The 19,254-nt window shown below is 53.3% G+C and overlaps 2 protein-coding genes across 2 annotated transcripts; one reads left to right on the forward strand and one right to left on the reverse strand.

Moving 5' to 3' along the window:
• The first annotated feature begins 1,543 nt into the window (after positions 1 to 1,543).
• Positions 1,544 to 14,484, forward strand: ATP4A (ATPase H+/K+ transporting subunit alpha). Its single transcript, XM_031963808.1, has 22 exons — positions 1,544 to 1,587; positions 2,090 to 2,236; positions 2,336 to 2,395; positions 3,427 to 3,630; positions 3,788 to 3,901; positions 5,171 to 5,423; positions 5,592 to 5,860; positions 6,069 to 6,267; positions 6,845 to 6,954; positions 7,075 to 7,209; positions 7,867 to 8,059; positions 8,313 to 8,488; positions 9,479 to 9,615; positions 10,020 to 10,170; positions 10,667 to 10,835; positions 11,142 to 11,296; positions 11,483 to 11,606; positions 12,576 to 12,721; positions 12,825 to 12,958; positions 13,919 to 14,020; positions 14,109 to 14,200; positions 14,330 to 14,484. Exons 1-22 carry the CDS (start codon positions 1,576 to 1,578, stop codon positions 14,356 to 14,358), a joined length of 3,111 nt encoding a protein of 1,036 aa, XP_031819668.1. The 5' UTR covers positions 1,544 to 1,575; the 3' UTR covers positions 14,359 to 14,484.
• Positions 14,485 to 16,821: 2,337 nt separating this feature from the next.
• Positions 16,822 to 18,912, reverse strand: TMEM147 (transmembrane protein 147). The gene is made up of 5 exons (XM_031961593.1): positions 18,753 to 18,912; positions 17,521 to 17,722; positions 17,324 to 17,408; positions 17,116 to 17,237; positions 16,822 to 17,023 (listed from the first exon to the last, which is right to left on the reverse strand). Exons 1-5 carry the CDS (start codon positions 18,910 to 18,912, stop codon positions 16,903 to 16,905), a joined length of 690 nt encoding a protein of 229 aa, XP_031817453.1. The 3' UTR covers positions 16,822 to 16,902.
• Between the last annotated feature and the right edge of the window lie 342 nt (positions 18,913 to 19,254).

Below are 19,254 nucleotides of genomic sequence, written 5' to 3' on the forward strand. Positions count from 1 at the left end.
TACACGTTTTGCATAAACTTACATATGCTCAGAGAACATAGTTCCTCAGGAAAATGATTTCTCCTTTATCTGTGTACCTCTCACAGCGCCCAGCACGCAGAAGGGGAAAGGGAAGGAACAAGCATGGGGCGTGCCGTGTGCCAGGCACTTGCTATCTTATTTGAGCACAGCAGGTGCCACCCGGGTGCCCTTGCGAACCGGAATGTACGCCAGAAATACTAGCTATTATTATCATGGCAGCCAGGTGGTGCAGCAGACAGAGGGCCAGGAGATCTGTTCAAATAGATACTTCCTAACGGGGTAACCCTGGGCAGGTTACTTCATCTTGTCTGCCTCAGTTTCCTCATCTGTAAAATGACCTGGAGAAGGGAATGGCCGACCCCTCCTGTATCTTTGCCCCAAAAACCCCCAAACGGGGTCACGGAGAGGCAGACAGAATTGAAAAGCCTGAATAAGCAAAAAGTTTGCAAATCACTTTATAAATGTTTTCTCCTTGGAGGTATCCAAATCTCCAATTTGGAGATGATCAGAGGGGGATTAGAGAGAAGGGGAAGGACAGAGGAAAACATTTATACAGTATCTACTATGGGCCAGGCACTGTGCTAAGCACTTTACAAATAGCATCTCATTTGATTCTTAGAACAACTTTGGGATGTAGCTGCTACTAATACCACCATTTTACAGATGAGTAAACTGAGTCACAGAGCAGTTAAGTGACTTGCTCAGTCACTCAGCTAGTAAGTATCTGAGGTCAGCTCAGCCTCGCCACCACAAGACCAAGTTAGGAGTTTTTGGGTGGCTATATCACATGATTAATTATAAAGAGGCAGCACTGGGTTGTACTACATTCTGTGTGTTGTACATGCATGTAGTTTGTCCTGTGAACCCTTGCCCTGTTTCTGGGTGGTCCCGCTCACTTGGTTAGGCTCCCATAGGCTGCGGCACCACACGGAGGGTTTCTGTGGCCGAGGACCCGTCTGCTGGCTGTACCACGGGCTAAACTTCCTCTGTTTCCCCTGTATCTTGGGAAGCCGCACGTTGGCTCTCCTGTGTGATGGTTGCCCGCTAAGCCAAACTACGGGCAGACATTATTTATCTTGGAATCAGAGCCGGCTTTTTCCTGTGACTTCCTCTTAACTTTCCTTAGGTTCTTCTTAAGTCCCTTTTAGAGAAATTCTCTTTGGTCTCAGCTTAGCTTAGGGAGAAAGGGCTTGGCCTAAGCTGGCTAAGAATAGAGGTCAGGTCATGGTAAGGGCCCAAGTGGGGACATCGTGGCAGGGTGGATGGAGTGGGGGAGGGAGAGCCCTTCAGTGGGAAGGGGAATCAGTCATGGCGGGCATCCCGGTCCCTCCCTCTCTGCGCTTCTCCTCTGGAAGCTCTGCTCTGGACCACCTCCTGGCTGTTGTCCCAAGGAGCCAGCAATCAGCGTCAGCGCTTACAGCCTTATCTCCAGGTTCCTTTAGGGGCTGGTCTTGTTCTCCCTGAACCCTCCCCCCCACCTATATCAGGAGCTGTCAAGGTCGAGGGTACGCTTGTCTGCCCGGATCAGCCCCCAAAGAAGGCCCAGGAGCAGCCATGGGGAAGACGGTGAGCGTGGGGTGTGGGAAGTCCCAATCTGGGGTTCTCACCCATCTTATACAGGGAAGCAAAGCTGTGACTCCTGCCCTGGGCCCAGGGGAGGGGGTGGCTGAGGTACCTCCTTGGAGACCCACGGTCTTGTTCTAGACCCCATGGAGTCTGTGATCCTTTCTGGGCCCAAGACAGAGACAGAGAGACTGGGAGCTTGTCTTGGATCCAGGAGAAAGAGAGCTGGGGCCCCATGTTGGCCAAGGGAAAGAAGAGGAGAGTGGGGATATTGTTTTGGCTCCAGCATGGGCAGTGGCTGAGGGTTCTGTCCTGGGTCGAGGGGAGGAAGGAGACTGAAGGTTTTGGGTCCAGAGAAGCTTCCATCCTGGGTCTAGGGGACAAAGGGCAAGCAAGCTCTCCCTGCCCGGGGATCCAGGGGAGGCTGTGGCCATGTCTGGGATCCTGGCTGGGGGTAATGGGTGGCTACTGTCCCTTCTCTTCTTCACTGCACTCCCTCCACCAGGACAATTATGAAATGTACTCCGTGGAACTGGGCCGTAATGGCCCTGGGGGAGACATGGAAGCCAAGATTCAGAAGAAGAAGAAGAAGAAAGGAGGCGGTGGGGGAAGGAAGGAGAGGCTGGAGAACATGAAGAAGGAGATGGAGATCGTAAGTAGGGGATGGGAGGCAGGAGGGTAGGAAGGGATAGATGGGGCAAGGGGTGGGGGCCGGATGGGGAGGTCACTGAGCTCCTCTGTCTGGTTACAGAATGATCACCAGCTGTCAGTGGAAGAACTGGAGAAGAAATATCAGACAAATGCAACCAAGGTGAGGGGAGGAGAGGGGACTAGAGGCAGACAATACAGGGAAAGAGACAGAAACAGAGACACAGAGAGACAGGTTGGGGAGGGAGAGATAAATTCAGAGAAAGACTGAGAGAGAGAGATAGAGGAGAGCGACAGAGACACAGAGAGAAAAAGACCAAGGAAGAAACAGAGACAGTAAGAGAGACAGAAAAAGAGAAAAACTAAAAGAGAGAAGGGGAGACAGAGAGGGAGAGACACACGCACAGAGACAAAGAGACAGAAAAAGAGAAAGAGTAAGAGAGAAAAAGAGGGAGGGAGAGACAAAGAGACAGAGAGACACACAGAGAGACACAGAAGGAGAGATAAACAGGCAAAGATAGTACAAGAAAGAGGAGAGAGATAGAGATAGAAGTAAAGAGAGACAGAGAGACACAAAGAGACAGAGACACAGAGAGACAGAGACAGACTGACAGAATCTCTAAATTTTAGCACTGGGAGGGTCTCCCGTAGTTGTTTTGTCCAGTCCAAGCCCAAGTACAAGTCCTTCCTACAGCATCCCAGTCCATCAAGGGATCATCAGCCTCTGTAGGAAGGTTCCTTATTCCGGGGGGCTCATGATCTTCGGAAGTAGCCCCCATTCCTCTTCAGGACAGTCCTTTTCTTGGTTGGGATTTTGTTTCTCCTCAGTCAGCCCAGCTCACTGGCCTTTTGGAAACTGGCTCCTGCTGCTCCTGGTTCTTCCCCCAGGGGCCGGGCCGGCTCTCCCATTGGTCTCCAGATACTAGGAAACTGCTCCCGTCCCCCTGACTGTTCTTTTCCCCTTCAGCCACTCCCTGGCTGGGAGGCCCTTTCCCGTCCCCATGGCTCTCAAGCTTTTCAGAGGTGCCCACAGGAAGCAGATGGGGTCTCGTGTGAATAAAAAGGCCAAGAGACCCAGAGCTGGGAAAGCAGGAAAATGGAGCTCAGCACCCTGGGGCCAGCGGCCCACCAGCCCTTTGCAGGGGCTCTAGGCGAGGGTGCCAGCTCTGACCCTTCTTGTCCACCTTCCCCCAGGGGCTGTCCACACGCTTGGCAGCGGAGATCCTGCTCCGAGACGGGCTGAACGCCTTGCGCCCGCCCAAAGGCACCCCCGAGTATGTGAAGTTTGCCAGGCAGCTGGCAGGGGGGCTACAGTGCCTCATGTGGGTGGCCGCGGCCATCTGCCTCATCGCCTTTGGCATCCAGGCCGGAGAGGGGGACCTCACCACAGATGACAATGTGAGCCCACCCAGGAATTCCCACGGGTCCAAGGGGGCTGGGGGCAAGAACATCGTGTGGATAGAATGTTCTCGACTGAGCAAGAGGAAGAGGGACAAAGGAGGGGAGGGGGCGGTGCTTCCTTTCTCCCAATGACCTCCCCCTCACGTCTCCCCAGCTTTACCTGGCCATTGCCCTTATTGCCGTGGTTGTGGTTACTGGCTGTTTCGGGTACTACCAGGAGTTTAAAAGCACCAACATCATCGCCAGTTTCAAGAACCTCGTGCCACAGGTCTGAGATGCTCCAGATGGGAGGGCATGGGGTGGGGTGGGGGGGTGGGGTGGGGACAGGCGGCTGGGAAAGAGCTGGGAAAGCGGAGGCTGGACAGTGAACAAAGGAAAAAGCATCTACTATGTGCCCGGTGCTGTCCAAGGTTCTGAATATATGGGGGTGGGGGGAGACAGTGCCAGAGCTCAAGGAGCTTTCACACCAATGGGGAAAACAACATGCACAAAGTGGGGAGGGTGTCAGTGAAGGGAGCTGTGGTGTTGGCAGTCACAGAGCTGGTGAATGGAGCCAGAAAGGGTGTTGATTATTACTCTTTTTCCAGTAGTAATCCAATAGATTACTGTGGAATCCATTGGTGGAATGGAGAGGAAGACAGAATTTATTAAGCACCTACTATATGGCTGGCATTGCGCTAAGGGCCTTACAGATATGATCTCGTTTGAGACTCATAACAATCTATGAGCTAAGTGCTGTTAAGATCTCCATTTTACAGTTGAGGAAACTGAGGCAAAGAGAGGTTCAATGACTTGCCTAGCATTATATAGCTAGTAAGTGTCTGGATTTGAACTCAGGACTTACTGATGCCAGATTTTGCACAATATCCTCTGGGGTACCACCTGGCTGTCTCAGCTGGAAGTTGGGGTGGTAAAAGGTGGAAGTATAGATGGCTGATGGCTAAATTGGATGGGGGGGGGGCTTGTTATACAGACCAGGTCAGGTGAGTTAGTACTGCCCATTTATCAGAACAGCCCCACATAGAGTTAAGTCAAAGAAGAGCAGATTAATTCCTCCGAAAGCTTGACCCAGGTCTTGATCCTTGGTTCCTGGTGGGAAGATAGGATTCAGTAGCAGGGCGGGTGGCCAGGTACCTGCCTCACGTAGGTCTTGGTTTCATCGAGGATCCCCATATGGGGCCCTGCCGGCTCTCCCTTGTCCTAACTATGCTTTGTGACGTGACTTCCCCATCAGCTGCCTGTGGCATCCGGGGCTTTGGTTCACTCAGCCCCAGCTATTCACACTCTCCCTCTGTTTCTCCCTTTTCAGTACTTGTCAAGTTGCAGTTAAGGACCAGGCAGTAACACAGCTAGGGAATAATAACTTCCTTATTTTTGAAAGGAGGTCCCTTCCAGCATTAGGGTTAGAATCCCTCTGATTCTCTTCCTTGGATCACAGCTCTTCCCATTAAGCTGTGTCTGCCACTCATGCTCAATGGCTCCCCACGTCTCTCCATTCTCCTTGCCCACACCCCTCCCCAATCCCTCTGCCTCCCAGCAAGCCACAGTGATCCGTGAAGGGGACAAGTTCCAGATCAACGCTGACCAGCTGGTGGTGGGAGACCTGGTAGAGATCAAGGGCGGCGACCGCGTGCCGGCTGACATCCGCGTGCTGGCTGCGCAGGGCTGCAAAGTGGACAACTCTTCGCTCACCGGAGAGTCGGAGCCGCAGACCCGGTCCCCGGAGTGCACCCACGACAGCCCCCTGGAAACCCGCAACATCGCCTTCTTCTCCACCATGTGCCTGGAAGGTCAGCACACCCATCCCGGAGGAGACACCAGTTCTGGCCTCCAGCAGCCACCAGCAGCCTCCCTCCTGCCTCCCCTATCTGGCCAGCCCCAGAATCCCTCCCCGGGGCCCAAGTCTCTCTGGTCCTGACTCCCCTGGTCTCCACATCCCCTTCTGTTCCCCTTACCAGGCACGGCACAGGGCTTGGTAGTGAACACTGGGGACAGGACCATCATCGGGCGCATCGCGTCGCTGGCCTCGGGAGTGGAAAATGAGAAGACCCCGATTGCCATAGAGATTGAGCACTTTGTGGATATCATCGCGGGGCTTGCCATCCTCTTTGGGGCCACCTTCTTCATCGTGGCCATGTGCATTGGCTACACCTTCCTCAGGGCTATGGTCTTCTTCATGGCCATTGTGGTAGCTTATGTGCCCGAAGGTCTGCTGGCTACCGTCACGGTGAGCCTGGCACGGGGGTCCCCAGGGACACGGGGCACTGTTGGCCAGAGTCACTGTTAGCCGAATGTGGCCTCTGAAAGGCTACCAGCAGCCACACTAGTCCAGCCGGAGCCTGGAGGGAAAAAGGGGAGGACCCTGGGATCTAAGCAGGCAAGGGGAGGCACCAAGTTGGCAGCCCAAAACCCAGATCCCCTCCCTTGCCCCCTAGGTTTGTCTGTCCCTGACGGCCAAACGTTTAGCTCGGAAGAACTGCGTCGTCAAGAACTTGGAGGCTGTGGAGACCCTGGGTTCTACTTCTGTCATCTGCTCGGACAAGACTGGAACTCTCACTCAGAACCGCATGACAGTATCCCATCTGTGGTTTGATAATCATGTGCATACAGCAGACACCACTGAGGACCAGTCAGGTAAGCGAGTAGGGCCCAAATCATCTGGGAGAGGAGGCCTGAGGAATGGAGAAAACCACACCTCAGTTCTGGCTTTGGCACTTACCTGTACCCTTGCTTATGTCACTTCCTCCCTGGGCCTTCCACAAATGGACAGAGAAATGATAGATACACATAGAAAAATGGATGGAGGGATTAATAGAAAGAAGAATGAATAGATGGATGGATAGACAGACAGACAGATAGATAGACAGACAATAAAAAGAAGAGTGGATGAATGAATAGAAAGAAGGATGGATAGATGGATAGACAGATAGATAGACAATAAATAGATAGAAGAGTGGATAAATGAATGAATAGAAAGAAGGATGGATAGATTGATGGACAGACAGATAGACAATAAATAGATATATAGAAGAATGTATGAATAGAAAGAAGGATGAATGGATGGATGGATAGATAGAAAGATAGAATAGATAGAAGAATGGATGAATGAATAGAAAGAAGGATGGATAGATGAATGGATAGACAGACAGATTAAGGTTCCTTCCCCAGGCACCAACTTGTTTCCCTTCTACCCACTGTATTGCCCCATCAGGACAGACCTTTGATCAGTCTTCAGAGACATGGCGGGCCCTGTGCCAGGTACTGACCCTCTGTAACCGAGCAGCCTTCAAGTCTGGCCAGGACGCAGTGCCAGTTCCCAAGGTGGGGCCCGGGGACCTGGGGGAGGCTTGGGAGGAAGGGACCAAGATTCTCAGGGTTGGGGGAGGGCAGGATGGGGGTTCCTGGATCATAACATCCCTTTGCCTGCCCCTCTGGCCCCAGCGCATTGTGATAGGAGATGCCTCCGAGACTGCCCTGCTCAAATTCTCAGAGCTGACCTTGGGCAATGCCATGGGCTACCGGGAGCGCTTCCCGAAGGTCTGCGAGATCCCCTTCAACTCTACCAACAAGTTCCAGGTGTGGCCCTGAAGTCAATCCACCTGCCTGCCCTGCCTCCCCCTCCCCTTCCCCAGCCAACCACCCCCTCCCCAGGAGCCCCTCCCTCCAGTCCTCATCATCTAGTCATTGAGGCAGGGAGGAATAATGGTTAGAAAGACTATTCAAATTCCCCCTCAGATTCTTACTAGTGTGTGACTGTGGGCAAGTCTGGTTGCCTCAGTTTCCCTCTCTATGAAATGACAGGGGTTGGACTCAAAGATTCCTTCCAGCTCCCACGATCTCAGACCTCTGCACCTCTGTGTACGAGGGGGCGATCTGTGGACTGGGAGGAACTCCATTGATTGAGGGACTTTTGGTCCAAGTCCAGGCCACCCCTGGATCCCTCCTTGCCTCCATGTAACCAGACATCTTGCCTGTTCTGTTCAGCGTTTTCTGTTTTTTTGTGACCTCCCAGCCCAGCTTAACCTCCCCCTCCATGGCTATACTCACCCCCCCATAATTCCTTCTACCTGGGTCCTTCAGAAGCAAAATGTCCGGGCTTTGGAGTCAGTCCCTGGTCCAAATCTCATTTTGGGCCCAGCCCAAAGTGGGGGAAAGTGTGGGGGGGAATCAGACTGCCTGACTTTGAAGGCCCTTCTGGTTCTAAGCCTCTGCCCTCCCCCCCTCCCCTGCCAGCTCTCCATCCACGAGCTGGAGGATCCGAGGGACAAGCGCCACGTGCTGGTGATGAAGGGGGCCCCTGAGCGGATCCTGGAGAGATGCAGCTCCATCCTTATCAAGGGCCAGGAGCTGCCCCTGGACGAGCAGTGGCGGGAAGCTTTCCAGACGGCCTACTTGGCCCTGGGGGGGCTAGGCGAGCGGGTCCTCGGTGAGCAGGGCGTAGGGGGGATGGGATAGAACCTGGGGACCACGGCTCAGGGCTGGGCCTTACCTTTCCTATATAGGACCTGGCAAAAGCCTTTCTCCACCCCCCCGCCTCAGTTTCCTCATCTGTAAAATGGGAGAGTTCTAATCTGACCCACAATCTCACAACCTGGTCCTGGAGTCTAAAGGACCCTTCCCCAGGCCTCTCTCTCCCTCCTGCTCCCAGGCAAAACTCTAATGCACTTTGGTGTCTGCAGGATTCTGTCACCTGTACCTGAGTGAGAAGGATTTCCCTCGAGGCTTTGCCTTCAACCCCGATGAGATGAACTTTCCAAATAGTGGCCTCTGCTTTGCTGGGCTCGTGTCTATGATTGATCCTCCACGGGCCACCGTCCCCGACGCGGTGCTCAAGTGTCGGACAGCGGGCATACGGGTACCCAGCGTGGGGAGGGGATGAGGCTGGTGGGTGGGGGAGGGGATGAGGCTGGCAGCTAGGGGAGGGGGAGAGGCTGGCAGGAGATGGTGACTAAGGGACCACAGGAGGCAGCTGTGCCTAAAGAGAAGCACCTGGGGCTGGGGAACTAGGAGACCTGGTTTCAAATTTAACTTTGTCCCCTACCTGTGCCTGCCCCACCAAACCTCAGTCTCTTCATCTAGAAAATGGGTGGATTATTCTAAGGTCTTTTCCTGGCTTAAATCTTATGACCCCAAACATGTTCCTTTTCTTTGAGCCTCGGCGCTAAGTGACGAACTGGATAGAGTGCCGGACCTGGAGTCAGGAGGACTCATCTCCCTGAGTTCAAATCCAGCTTCAGACTGGTTGACTCTGGGCAGGTCATGTAACTATTTGCCTCAGTTTCCTCATCTGTCAAATGAGCTGGAGAAGGAAATGGCAAATTACTCCAGTATCTCCCTCCAAAAAGCCCCAAATAGGGCCACAAAGAGTTGGACCGAAATAACTTATAAAGTGGGATTAGGCAGGAGGAGCTGGTGGTGAAGGTGGAGAGGATGTAATAAAGAGAGGGGGTTGACCTTGGAGTAGGAAGACCTGGCCCCCACTGGCTCTAAGCCACTTACCCATCCAGAAATCATGGGTTTGGATCAAAAACATCCTCTGTGATTATTGTTCTATTTCAACAAGCCCAGAGGGCAAGAACTGGGCTTGTAATTGCTTAGTATGAGTCAGATGAGGATTAAGTGGATAAGTGATTTATTAATTGTCACAGAGCTGATAAATCTTCTGGCCCGAATGAGCCTCTGCTTTCTAAAGAAGTGATCTGGACAAGTCACTTTTAGCCATATGGTTTCAGTTTCTTTACCTGTTTAAAAAAAATGAGGAAGCTGGAACAACGGTCTCTATGGCTCCTATTAGTTTTACATTGATAATCTGAGATCTGTGAACCTTCTCCTCTCTGTACTCCAGGTGATCATGGTGACAGGTGACCATCCAATCACCGCCAAGGCCATCGCCGCCAGCGTGGGCATCATCTCCGAGGGCAGTGAGACAGTCGAGGACATTGCCGCCCGGCTCCGGGTGCCGGTGGAACAGGTCAATCGGCGGTGAGCCCCACCTCTCTCCCATGATCCCCTCAACCTGGAGACCTCCTGAGCCTGTGGTTCCCTCTTTTTCAATTGTATCTCACTCTCCGTGACCCCACTTGGAGTTTTCTTGACAAAGATACTGGAGGTGGTTTGCCATTTCCTTCTTCATCTTATTTTACAGATGAGGAAACTGAGGCAAACAAAGTGAACTGACTTGCCCAGGATCACTAGGTAGTGGTTTGCCTTTTCCTTCTCCAGCTCATTTGACAGATAACAAAACTGAGGATCACAAACCGATACCTGACTGAAGCCAGATTCGAGCTCAGGGAGATGAGTCCTCCAGACTCCAGGCTTGGCACTCAACTTCAACAGCCAGGTGCCCAGAGAAGTGCCCACTTATGACCTCTGCTCTCTATCCCCAGGGATGCTCGCGCCTGTGTGGTAAATGGGGCCCAGCTGAAGGACATGGACCCAGTTGAACTAGTGGAGATCCTACGCATGCACCCAGAGATGGTGTTTGCCCGGACCAGCCCCCAGCAGAAATTGGTTATCGTGGAGAGCTGCCAGCGCCTGGTATTCAACTCCATAAGCATTTATTAAGTGCCTACTGTGTACAAGGCCCTGGTCTAGCCCTAGAGAGAAAAGGCTTCTTGACAAATGTCCCGTTTTTGCATGTGCCTGTCTGATGGGATTGTGGTTTTGGGGTCCTGGATGGGGCTCGGAGCTGGAAGGGGCTCCAGAGAGGGTGCTAAGCTCCCTCATTTTACAAACAAGAAAGCTGAGGCCCAGAGAGGCAAAGTTGTGCTTGTTAAGCCCCGTCAGAATTTGGTCTGGTCTATTCCAGTTCCAAATCTAGGGCTCTTTGTTGCTGCATCTCTTGGGTTCCATCTAGGAATCAGAACCTCGGGCTTCATTCTAACTGCCCATGTGATGCTGAGTAATCGGCAGCCTTTGTAAGCCTCAGTTTCCTCATCCAGGGCTGTCCTGGGCTCCTCGGGGAGTGGGAGGGTTAGGTAAGGAGAGGCTCTCAGCCTCAGCCTCCCGACCTCCTTTTGCTTGGTCCCCGCAGGGCGCGATAGTGGCCGTGACCGGGGACGGGGTGAACGATTCCCCTGCCCTGAAGAAGGCGGACATCGGCGTGGCCATGGGCATCGCGGGCTCGGACGCCGCCAAGAACGCGGCCGACATGATTTTGCTGGACGACAACTTCGCTTCTATAGTTACTGGCGTGGAGCAGGGTGGGAACCTTAGTGTGGAAATGGGTGGGGGGAAGGATGAAGGGGGAAGGGGCTAAGGGCAAGGACTGGATGCAGGTGCAGAATGGGGCGGGCCCAGAAGGGATGGGGGTGGAGACCCAGGTGCGGCACCGAGCAGAGCCTGGGTCAGTGTTTGGGCTTGGGGGATAAGCTTGAAATTCAGCCTGTGGGTCGGGATTTGGGGGCGATACCGAGGATCGGCGGGCCCTTGAGGGGAGATGAGGAGAATCCCAGCGGAATCCGGGCAGATGTCAAACACTCCCGTTGCCGTTTCCTCCTCTCCCCCAGGGCGGCTGATCTTCGACAACCTCAAGAAGTCAATCGCTTATACCTTGACCAAGAACATCCCTGAGCTGACCCCATACCTCATCTACATCACGGTCAGCGTCCCCCTGCCTCTGGGATGCATCACCATACTCTTCATTGAACTCTGCACCGACATCGTGAGACTCCGGCACACCCCTGCCCCTGATCCTTAACCTTCCACCCCCAGCCCAAGACCCTCTCACCACCCTTGACCCCCCTCCCCTGAGATTTTACTCAAGCGCCTGGCTCGGATATCTCGCCCCTTTCCCCAGGATCCTCCTTCCTCTTTCCCAGAGTCCCTCACCTCTCTCCCGTTTCTCCAGTTCCCCTCAGTGTCCCTTGCCTACGAGGCAGCCGAGAGTGACATCATGCACCTGCGACCACGGAACCCCAAACGGGACCGGCTGGTGAACGAGCCGCTGGCTGCTTATTCCTACTTCCAGATAGGTGAGGGAGCCAGGGCCCGCCCTCCTCCCCTCCATCTCTGCCTTTCTTCTACCCATTTCTGGGATGTGTGATGTTCCAGAACTAGTCCCTCTGGGGCTTCACACTCAGGCCTTTTCAGGGCTGCCCATTCACCCACTTTTAGTGTCCATCTGACACTCAACTCTCACCTGTGGCTTCAAGAAGCTGTCATGGGCCCTGAAGACTTGAGTCCAAATCTGGCCTCAGACACTTAACACTTCCTGGCTGGGTGATCCTGGGCAAGTCATTAACCCCAGTTGTCTCAGGATAAAAAAAGGCTGTAACGCCACAGTGGCCACATCCAGATAAAGCAGACAGGCTAATCTAGGGAGAAGTCTCAAACCACAGTGAATTAGGGGAATGTCTACTCTAGCTGAATGGGCAGGGAAGAATTCAAGGACCACAAAGGCTGCTGAAGCGGGCATTGGGAGGGCTTAGAGTTTGATCCACGTGAAGCGGCCACAGTCATCCACGGCGTCTTGGCCATTGCCAGCTGCTCTGTCCTGCCCCTGGACTGTGATAACTGGAGGAGAGATATGGCTGAGCACTTTGGACACCTCTGCCCCACTTAAGCCCATTTCCCTCAGTCAAGGAAATCATCTGTTAGGTCACTGGGCATCTTCCCAAAGGAAGAATAAACATCTGTTTCTAGTCCTTCATTCAACACACATTTCCTAAATGTGAAATAAGATTTTTCAGTCATAGATCACAGAACCCCAGAACTTTTTATTGTCTAGTCCATTCCCCTGCTTTTAGAGTTACAGACAGAGGCCCTTCCCAGGATCAGGGCAGAGCCGGGATTTGAACCTGGGCCCTATGAATCCCCACTGCAATCGGCTTCAAGGCTGCCCCAGGGAAGCCCTCACCTGGCACAGGAGACACCGAGAGTGCTCCGGCCTTCCAAGGGATGAACAGTTGTCTTTCCCTGTCCTCTGTGTCCCCTCGTTCTAGGTGCCATCCAGTCCTTTGCTGGCTTCACTGACTACTTCACGGCCATGGCCCAGGAGGGCTGGTTCCCCCTGCTCTGTGTGGGCCTGCGGCCCCAGTGGGAGAATCACCACTTGCAGGACCTGCAGGACAGCTATGGCCAAGAGTGGGTGAGCTCTGGTGACACGAAGGGGGGTGGGTGAGGAGAGGTGGAAGCTCATTGAATTGGGCCCTGGGCTGACCCTGGCTGTCCTATGACCCCTAACCCCGCAGACCTTTGGCCAGCGTCTCTACCAGCAGTACACCTGTTATACCGTGTTCTTCATCAGCATTGAGATGTGTCAGATAGCGGACGTGCTCATCCGCAAGACCCGCCGGCTCTCCGCCTTCCAGCAGGGCTTCTTCCGGTGACCAGCCCCAGGATCCCTCCCCTTCCTCCCATATACACACTCCCTTAATGCCTGGCAGGAGGCAGTGCTCTGGGGGGTTGGTAGACTGGAAAGAATGTTAGCTTGGGTGAAAGTTAGCTTGTGTTCAAATCCTACCTGGTATATGATCTAGATCAAGGACGCCTCCCCCTTCCGTAAAGTGATTCTCTAGGGGCCCTTTCATTCTAAGATTCTCTGCCCATTGGCTGTCCACATAAAGGCTCTGGGGTCTTCCTAGTGCTATCTTCTCTCCTGGATCCCGACAGCCGTCTGGCATGCTAACTCTGGAGTCAGGAAGACTGGGGTTCCATTCCCACTCACTCATGGCACGACCTTGGGCATGTCCCTAGCTCTAGGGCACACCCCCTTCCCCGCCTTTTCGGTTCACTGGCTTCCTGCGTAGGGAAGGCACATGGCAGTCTCTGAAACACACTGTGCATCATGGGATCCTGGCGGGGAAGAATGTGAAGACCACGAGGGAGGGAGGATATTTGCAGATTAGAAGGCAGTCACTTGCACTCCCTACATCACGCCGGGAATTATTATCCAAGTCCCTCATTAGAAGGCATTGTACATAGTGACCCTGGACAGTTCATTTAATCTGTCTGCCTCAGCTTCCTCACCTGTAAAATGAGGGTATTGATGATCCCTGCCTCCCAGGGTTGTGAAGATGAAATATTGGTAGAGTGTTGTGAAAGGTCATATAAATGTGAGCTACTAAGATCCAGAGAAGAGAAGGGTCTCGAGGGTCCCGGCAGAGTGGGCAGCAGAATCCAAGTTTCCCAAGTTCAGGACCCCTCACGCCACCTGCCATTTGCCTAGCCAGCTGATCTCTAACCTCCCACCTCAGCCTTCACATGCCAGGACGCCCAATTCCCCCTTTCAATCCCCTTAATCCCCTCCTCCTGCCAGATGCTGAGCTCCCCATGTCCCCCCCAGGAACAAGATCTTGGTCATTGCCATCGTCTTCCAGGTCTGCATCGGCTGCTTCCTCTGCTACTGCCCAGGGATGCCCAACATCTTCAACTTTATGCCCATCCGGTACCTTAGCAGGGGACGGGGGCATCTGGCACACTGGAGACTCTGGGAAGGGCCCCGCTCTCTCTTGACGTCCCTCTCATTCCTTCAGGTACCAGTGGTGGCTCGTCCCGATGCCCTTTGGCCTCCTCATTTTTGTCTATGATGAGATCCGGAAGCTCGGAGTGCGCTGCTGCCCTGGAAGTGAGTTTAGCAGCTTGACCCACTGGGACTCCGCCACCCAGTAATGCTTAAAAGTTCCTCCCAGAGGGCTTTTATCTTTCTCTGGCTCTTCTCCTTATTTGTCTCTTCTTGTGTCTATCTTTCCCTCAGGTTGGTGGGACAAGGAGTTGTATTATTAAGAGAGAAGCCACCAAGGACCTAGCCTTTCCTGGGGCAGAGATTTCAACTTGGAGGGGGAAGAATCTGGGACCTCTGGACGCTTGGGTTTTCCAGGGGGGAGAAGGAAGGCAATAAAGAATCATGTGACCCAGAGTCCTTGTCTCCTTCCATCTGCACTGTACTTACACAATTTCACAGCCTCATGGAAGAATATCTTTTTCTTACACATCTGCGTAGTTCCATCACAAATTGTACTTGTGTCACAAATTGCACTTTGCCATACCAACAGATCACACTATTGTAGGACTGAAAGGGTCCAGTCTAATGCACAGCCCAAAACGGTTTCCCATTTCCTCCTGCAGCTCATTTTTACAGAGGAGCAAACAGGCAAATAGGATAAGGTAACTTACCTTATCCTAAGTAAGGGTCCCACAGCTAATCCCCCCAAAGAGCTTTTTTTTTATAATAACAGACCCCAATAAATAGTATTTGAAGAGTTTCCACTTAGGAAAAACCTCATCTCCTCCAGAGACTACCCATTCCACTTGGGACAGCTGTGCTTAATAGGAAGTATTTCCCATGTTGAACCCAAACTGGTCTCTGTCCCACTTGTCCCCAGGACTCCTAGTCCTGCTCTCTGGGGTCGAACAGAACACATCCAATTTGTCCTCTGCACAAGTCCTTTAAATGCTTGAAGATTGTTATGAGATTGCACACTCCTTCCTCTCAAAGTCCCTTTAGGCTAAACATTCTTTACCTCACCCTCATACTGGGACTCGAACTCCTCCCCCAACCCCTCACTCACCTTCCTTCTTGAGGGTCCGTATGTTGTGGTACCCAGAGCTGATACAATACTTGAGGCAGGCTGAAAGAACTTAGGGACTCTCATCTCCAAGTTCCTGGAAGCACTGTCTCTCTTAATGGACCCCAACATTGTGTGTGTGTGTGTGTGTGTGTTTACATGCTGTTAAAGTGTACAATTCATGTTAAGCTTTCAACCCACTAAGCCTTCAGATTTTTTTTTTTTTTAACCGCAGTAGAATCCCAGGTTACAAACTAGCCATTGCTACAGAACCATTTTTACCTGCCTTGACTGTGCTTTGCAAACTTTAAGGTGCTTTATAAGTCACTTATCTCGATGACCCAGAAAAAATGTGTTGGGTACAGCTTCAAGACTCACATGGCAACTCCCTTGCTTACAAGCCAACAAGCTGTACCAAGTACACAGGTATACAGAGTGAAGAAAGTTTTAACTAAGACTTTTGGGACACCTTGTATAAACAGGCTGGACATTTTCAAGGAGAACAAGCCAGTATGTCCATATAAGTTGGCCATAGTCATCAGAGGGGGACTGGATGAGCCCTAACTGATTCTAGAGACTCACTGGGTACAACCTGGCTCACTAATAATCCAGGTAAGAGCTTTTCTCCTGGCCAGAGCCCAGATTAGTAGAGCTGGCAAGAACTTTTACAATAAAGAGAATTGAGGGTCAGAGAGGAGAAACTACTTGTTTAAAGTCATACACAACATGCTATAGTCATCTGTAATCACATAGCAGGTCCCCTGGGTTCCAATACAGCCCATCACTCTCCTCCCCCATAAAATGAGGGGATTGTGTCAGCTATTAACAGCTAGTGGCAAAGTCTGGACTTATTTGACCAGATACAACCATTCACTTTGATTCTGACATAGTTCCTTCCCCCATCCTGGCGCTCTGTTCCATGCCTGGTGCTGAGAGGGTAGGTAATAGATGGACCCTGCCCTTGGGAAGACAGAATCCAGTTGGGAGTGATCAATAAGGCATGGACTTGGAAAAGACAAGCTGGGGCATCAGGATGAGTGGCAGGAGCCAAGTTCCCACTGAGGAAGTGGACACCGAGGTACAGAGAGCACAACGTACTGCTTACATGAGCAAACTTCGGATTTTCTCTGAGACTTTGCCCTTTGTTTCAGAATAGGAAATAGACCTTTGGGGGGGGGGGTAAGGATCTGCATAGGGGAATCAAAGTAAAAGGGAAATGCGGAAAGAGCTCTGGTGAAACGAGTTGGGGAGGGACCCATCCAGTTGGGAGGATAAGGAAGGCTTGCTTCGTGGAAGTAGAGGGATTTAGAAAGGCTTGGAAGTGTTGAAAGCCCATCTCTGACACGGGTAGTGGTGAAAGGCTGGATCACCCAGTAATGACTGACTCTCTTTTCTCATCTGTATATGGGGATAAAGAGGAAACCTGGTAGAGGATTATATAACAGAGGTGCAACCTCCCTTTTTTTTTATGCTGGAGAGCCTGAGGCTCGGGGGGATCCATGGGCTCCTGGGTTTAGGGCTGAATGGGATCTTAGAGAGTACTTAGTACAGTAGGCATGTGAGCAGGATTCAAGACCAAAGCTCTTGACTCTGAAGTTAGTGGTTTGTTCCCAGGGTACCGTTTATAAAGCTAAGACAGGCCTAGGAGGTAGGTGAGGTGCATATAGAAAGCAACACAAATGGGGAAAAAAAAAAAAGGAACTTTTTTAATTTTCAAGAAAGCCCAGAAGGTGGAGTGCCTGGAAGAGGTCAGAGGAGAGGGTCAGTTGCCATGTACAAGAGTGACAAAGAGACTGAGAGAACTCAGGGCGAGGACACCAGTCATCACCGCTCGGACCAGCAGCGCCGTCCAGCTGCCCAGGGAGAAGAGGTGGACAAAAGCCCTAGAAGGAAGAAGAACAAGGGAAAATTAAGTCCCCTCCTTGGAGGCAGAACCCACCCAGCCCCACCCTGATGGGCTAAACCCCTCACTCACTCCAGGATAAAGGCTTTGTAGACACTGATTCCCAAGAGCAGAGTCAATGGGGGGCGGAAGTTTCGTGGCAGGTCATATCGAGTGAACATCCACACCAGGGCAGAGACCGCAATGTAGTGGACCTAGGGTCAGAGGTTGAGGGTCAGCCAAGAGAGAATGGTCCACAGGGCAAAGGTTAGGGCAGTCTGGGATAGTGGGAATGAGTTACCAAGCTGATGTTGGAATCAATGCTCATCTGGATGTATTTCCAATCAAACTCGATGCCCCGGGCCCCGACCCAGAGAGGGATACAGCTAGGGGAGAGAAGAGACAAGAGACCGGTGGCTCAGACCCCCTGGAGAGCTGGGAGTCTGCCCCTCTCCCCCCCCCAGAGGCCCAGAGCGGGATCCCCCACATGCTACACACCGGGACATGATGAGCTCTGCTGTGGCCCACCCCAGGGCCGCCACCATAACCTTGTACTCGCCCTTCCCGGCGTTCCGAGACATGACAAGGTGGAGGCCCACGAGGTCGCCCAGGTCCACAGTTGCCTTCATGAATTCCTGGGAGATGGAGAAGTCCCAGGGTTTAGAATTGGGAGAGACCACCCAGCTGGAGTCCTGTATTTCTCAGAGGGGGGACCTGAGGGTGGGGAAGCAGGGGCCTCTTCCAGAGTCAGGCTCTCCTCGGGCGTTTTTGGCGTGTTTTGCTTCTTTGTTATTTTTTGCTTTGCTTTTGGTGGAGCACGGCGGTGAAGCGTTTCGTTTTTGGCGTGGGGAAGAAGGCGGGTAGCGGTATTTGGGAAGAGGGGTATAGAGGTGTGAGGGGCGGGGTTGGTGGGGCGGTTTTGGCCGCTGTTTTTACGGTGGCAGTGTACAAGAGGTAGGTGTTTTCGCGTGTTATTTTGTAGTGTACGGACCAGGGTGAGGGTTTTGGTGGTGAGGGTTGCCAGAAGTGAGTGGCTTTCAGTTTGTTTTGTGTTTGGCGGTGGCGTGATGGGGTGGGGGGCATGGGGTGGAAATAGGGTTGGGTGGTGGGGGAAGGGATAGTTGTTGAGGGGTTTTTGCCGTTTTTTCTGCGTTTGTATTTGTGTGCATTTTTTGTGGGGCTGGTGGGTGTTGAGGTGCTGAGGGTTTTAGGTGGGGGTTGTGCTTGTGCTGGCAGTTTTGGGGAGGGGATGTGTGTGTTTTTATGTTTGGGGTGGGGTTCTAGGTGGTTTTGCCGTTTCTAATACTAGACGTATTCTTTAATGGGGTGTTTCTTGTTATTGGCCTATTCTCAAGGGGGATGTAGGTATTCTTACTGTTGTGCTTCAGGTCTCTCTTGAGGAGGGCTAGAGGTCCAGCTTGCCCTCGTTTCGGGGAGAGCCGGCCCCGATCCCTGCTACCGGGGAGAACCGGCCCCGACTCCTGCCCTCAAGGAAGGCCTGAGGTCCTGCTCTGTCCCACCAGCAGAGCCAGGTGTTCAGCTCTTACCTACCCCCCCCCCCTCAGCCCTCCCCCCACTCCTGCTCCCAGGCTTCCCTCTTCCCTCCCTTCTCGAGAACCCCCCCCTCCCGAGGAGACCCAGCCCTGACCCCGGCCTCTCCCCCCCCCACCCCGCCCCCTCCCCCACCCGGGGGACCCGGGTGTCCAGCCCAGCCCTCTGCCCCCACCCGCCCCAGGAGAGCCAAGCGTCCAGCCCTGCTCCCAGCCCCCTCGATGACCCGTCCTGAAGACCGGGATCACGGCGTCCAGCGCCGGGTCCGGGTCTTCCCGACTCCCCCACGCACCCCGAGCGGCCCTGACTCACTGGGCGCTTCTCTAGGAGTCTGCGCATGCGCCAACCTCACCCGCCCCTTCCCCCTCGCACGCGCAGCCCGCCGGGAATCGTAGTTTCCCGACTTCCCTAAGCGCACGTGACCTCGGAGTCTGCGTCTGAGGGCGGAGTCAGCAGGGATGGAGGCGGAGTCATCGGGCTAGCTGGGCGTGCTGGCGGCGCTCCACGTGGCAGAGCTCTGGGACTCTTCCTCCGCCGTCTCGGTGATCCGTGCTCGGGTCTTTCACCGCCTCCTGGAGCCGGCCCCCACCCCCACCCCACGCAAGACCTGTATGCACGCAGAGACACGTGCCCAGGCGGACCACAGAGCGGGACTGAGAGGGGCGGGGCCCCCGGCACTGG

The sequence above is a fragment of the Sarcophilus harrisii genome, chromosome 3 (genome assembly GCF_902635505.1).
Source record: "Sarcophilus harrisii chromosome 3, mSarHar1.11, whole genome shotgun sequence".
Lineage (NCBI taxonomy): Eukaryota > Metazoa > Chordata > Mammalia > Dasyuromorphia > Dasyuridae > Sarcophilus > Sarcophilus harrisii.